This window comes from Perkinsus marinus, assembly GCF_000006405.1.
Source record: "Perkinsus marinus ATCC 50983 genomic scaffold scf_1104296929338, whole genome shotgun sequence".
NCBI lineage: Eukaryota > Perkinsozoa > Perkinsida > Perkinsidae > Perkinsus > Perkinsus marinus.
This window is the reverse complement of record NW_003216488.1, coordinates 1-1,804: the sequence shown is the minus strand read 5'-3', so window position 1 is coordinate 1,804 and position 1,804 is coordinate 1. Positions and strand designations below refer to the sequence as shown.

Sequence of the window (1,804 nt, the reverse complement as noted above, 5' to 3'; positions counted from 1 at the left end):
TGGTCACCCACCGCGCGGAGAGCAAATGCGATACAAAATAGATATTGGTGGGAATGTCTCGCCTAGAGGAGATTTCTTATTGCGGTGGGACGTTGGTCGGTCAAAGAGACCCCAGAAACTATTATCTTCACGAGACCCTACCTGTATCAAGAGTTTGTTACAAGTTTCTTAGCCCAAGCGTTTGCGTTGCGTATATCGAGTAACACATCAGTGTAATCCACGCTCATGAACCTCGAACAAGATAATCTAACGAGAAAACCACACAGTGTGATGGTATGTCATCACATGTCTAAGGAATCTGTATCAACTGTATTCAGTAGTCTACGGTATCGAATTTCGTAGTGGCAGAACCCGTCAGAAGCGAGTATTGTACACGCAGTGTGGGGAGGAGGAAATACAAGTTGTATCCTTTTCAAGGGAAAGATGAAGTGTGAAGTGTCCTAGAGTTCCAGCGGAAATTTTCGTGTCATCAGTGAGTAGATCACCGAGAGTAGTATCCTATATTGCTTATCGGTATAATATGGACTTACAACTCATCATCAAAAGAACCAGGAGAGAGGCAACGTCGTCGAGATATTATAGTGAAAAACCGGGGCATGCATGCAACCTGATGCATCAATAATGATGCAGTGGAAACAACCCCACCGGGGTTCGAACCAGGAGTCTATCGACGAAAAATTGCTCTATCGATTTGGAAGACACTACCCTCATCTTCATCAGACGACGCCGTCCGGCCCGGTTGCTCTGTCGCAGACTGAGACGCGAAGACTGTCATCCCGCGCAGCTGAATGCCCAAATGCACCTTATTCTTTCTGGGTTATCTTTCAAGGCGAGCTCGCCTTAGAGTTCTCCTCCCTGCGAATGCAAGTTGCAAGTTCAACTTGCAACTTGGGACAACAGGATTTCCTATAAGGCGAAAAAAATTTCTTTTGTTTCGGTGTTACGAAAAAAATAAATTCATGTGTGATAGGCTGAAAAAAAAATCGCTATTTTCTGTAGTTTCGCGGAGAGATATCGTAAAGGATGGTGAGTTATAGAGGCAGAGAAATTCTCTGCCTCTATAACCTCTATAAACCTCATTCTCTGAGAGAATGAGGTTTATCGGGATATTATCTGGGGGTCTCCCAATGGCGGAATATCACAATCGAGTAATATACCACAATCGAATTGACGGCACAATATTATACAAACCTGGGACAGAAAGCTGAAACTCATTCGGACTCTGATGAATCCGCATCTGCGGCGAAATATTCTTGCATGTTACGCAACGCCACATATTTCGCACGTCTTTGTGCGCGTAGAACGGGTCTATCACGATCATCAGCTTGCTGGATGACCATATCATCATCAGAGATGTCTGACCCTGTATCACTACCGATCAGGGGCCCCGATCGGATCTCTTTACGAGGTTTCTTGGACACTGGTTCCGGTCGCTTGGCGCGACGACGACGCTGTTTTGACCCATTCCAAGTTCGGAGCACCTCCCGTATGAAGGCTTCGTCACTCGGTTGACTGCTAGCACCGATAGTCTTTGACATACTTATTCTGACTAATGCTGGTAGATGGATATGAAGTCGGCGCCGAAAGCGAGATCGATGCCGAGAAAGGGCACTAAAAACTCGCTCTGCATCGGCAGATGTTGGTGACACCACTCGACACACATTATCGTAGAATGCCCATAAAGCAGAGAGGCCGGCAGGCTTAATATTGTGTATATCGGGGATCACAGCACCAGCAGCTTTCAGCCTGGAATACTCATTGCGGACAAGTTGATAATCTCTGGCAAAATCCACAGCCTTCAGGT

At 46.2% G+C, this 1,804-nt stretch overlaps 1 protein-coding gene across 1 annotated transcript; it reads right to left on the bottom strand.

The window, feature by feature from the left end:
• Positions 1-1,211: 1,211 nt before the first annotated feature.
• Positions 1,212-1,538, bottom strand: Pmar_PMAR013875 (hypothetical protein; the record flags this gene model as incomplete). The annotated part of the gene is made up of 1 exon (XM_002787503.1): positions 1,212-1,538. One exon carries the CDS (start codon positions 1,536-1,538, stop codon positions 1,212-1,214), a length of 327 nt encoding a protein of 108 aa, XP_002787549.1.
• Between the last annotated feature and the right edge of the window lie 266 nt (positions 1,539-1,804).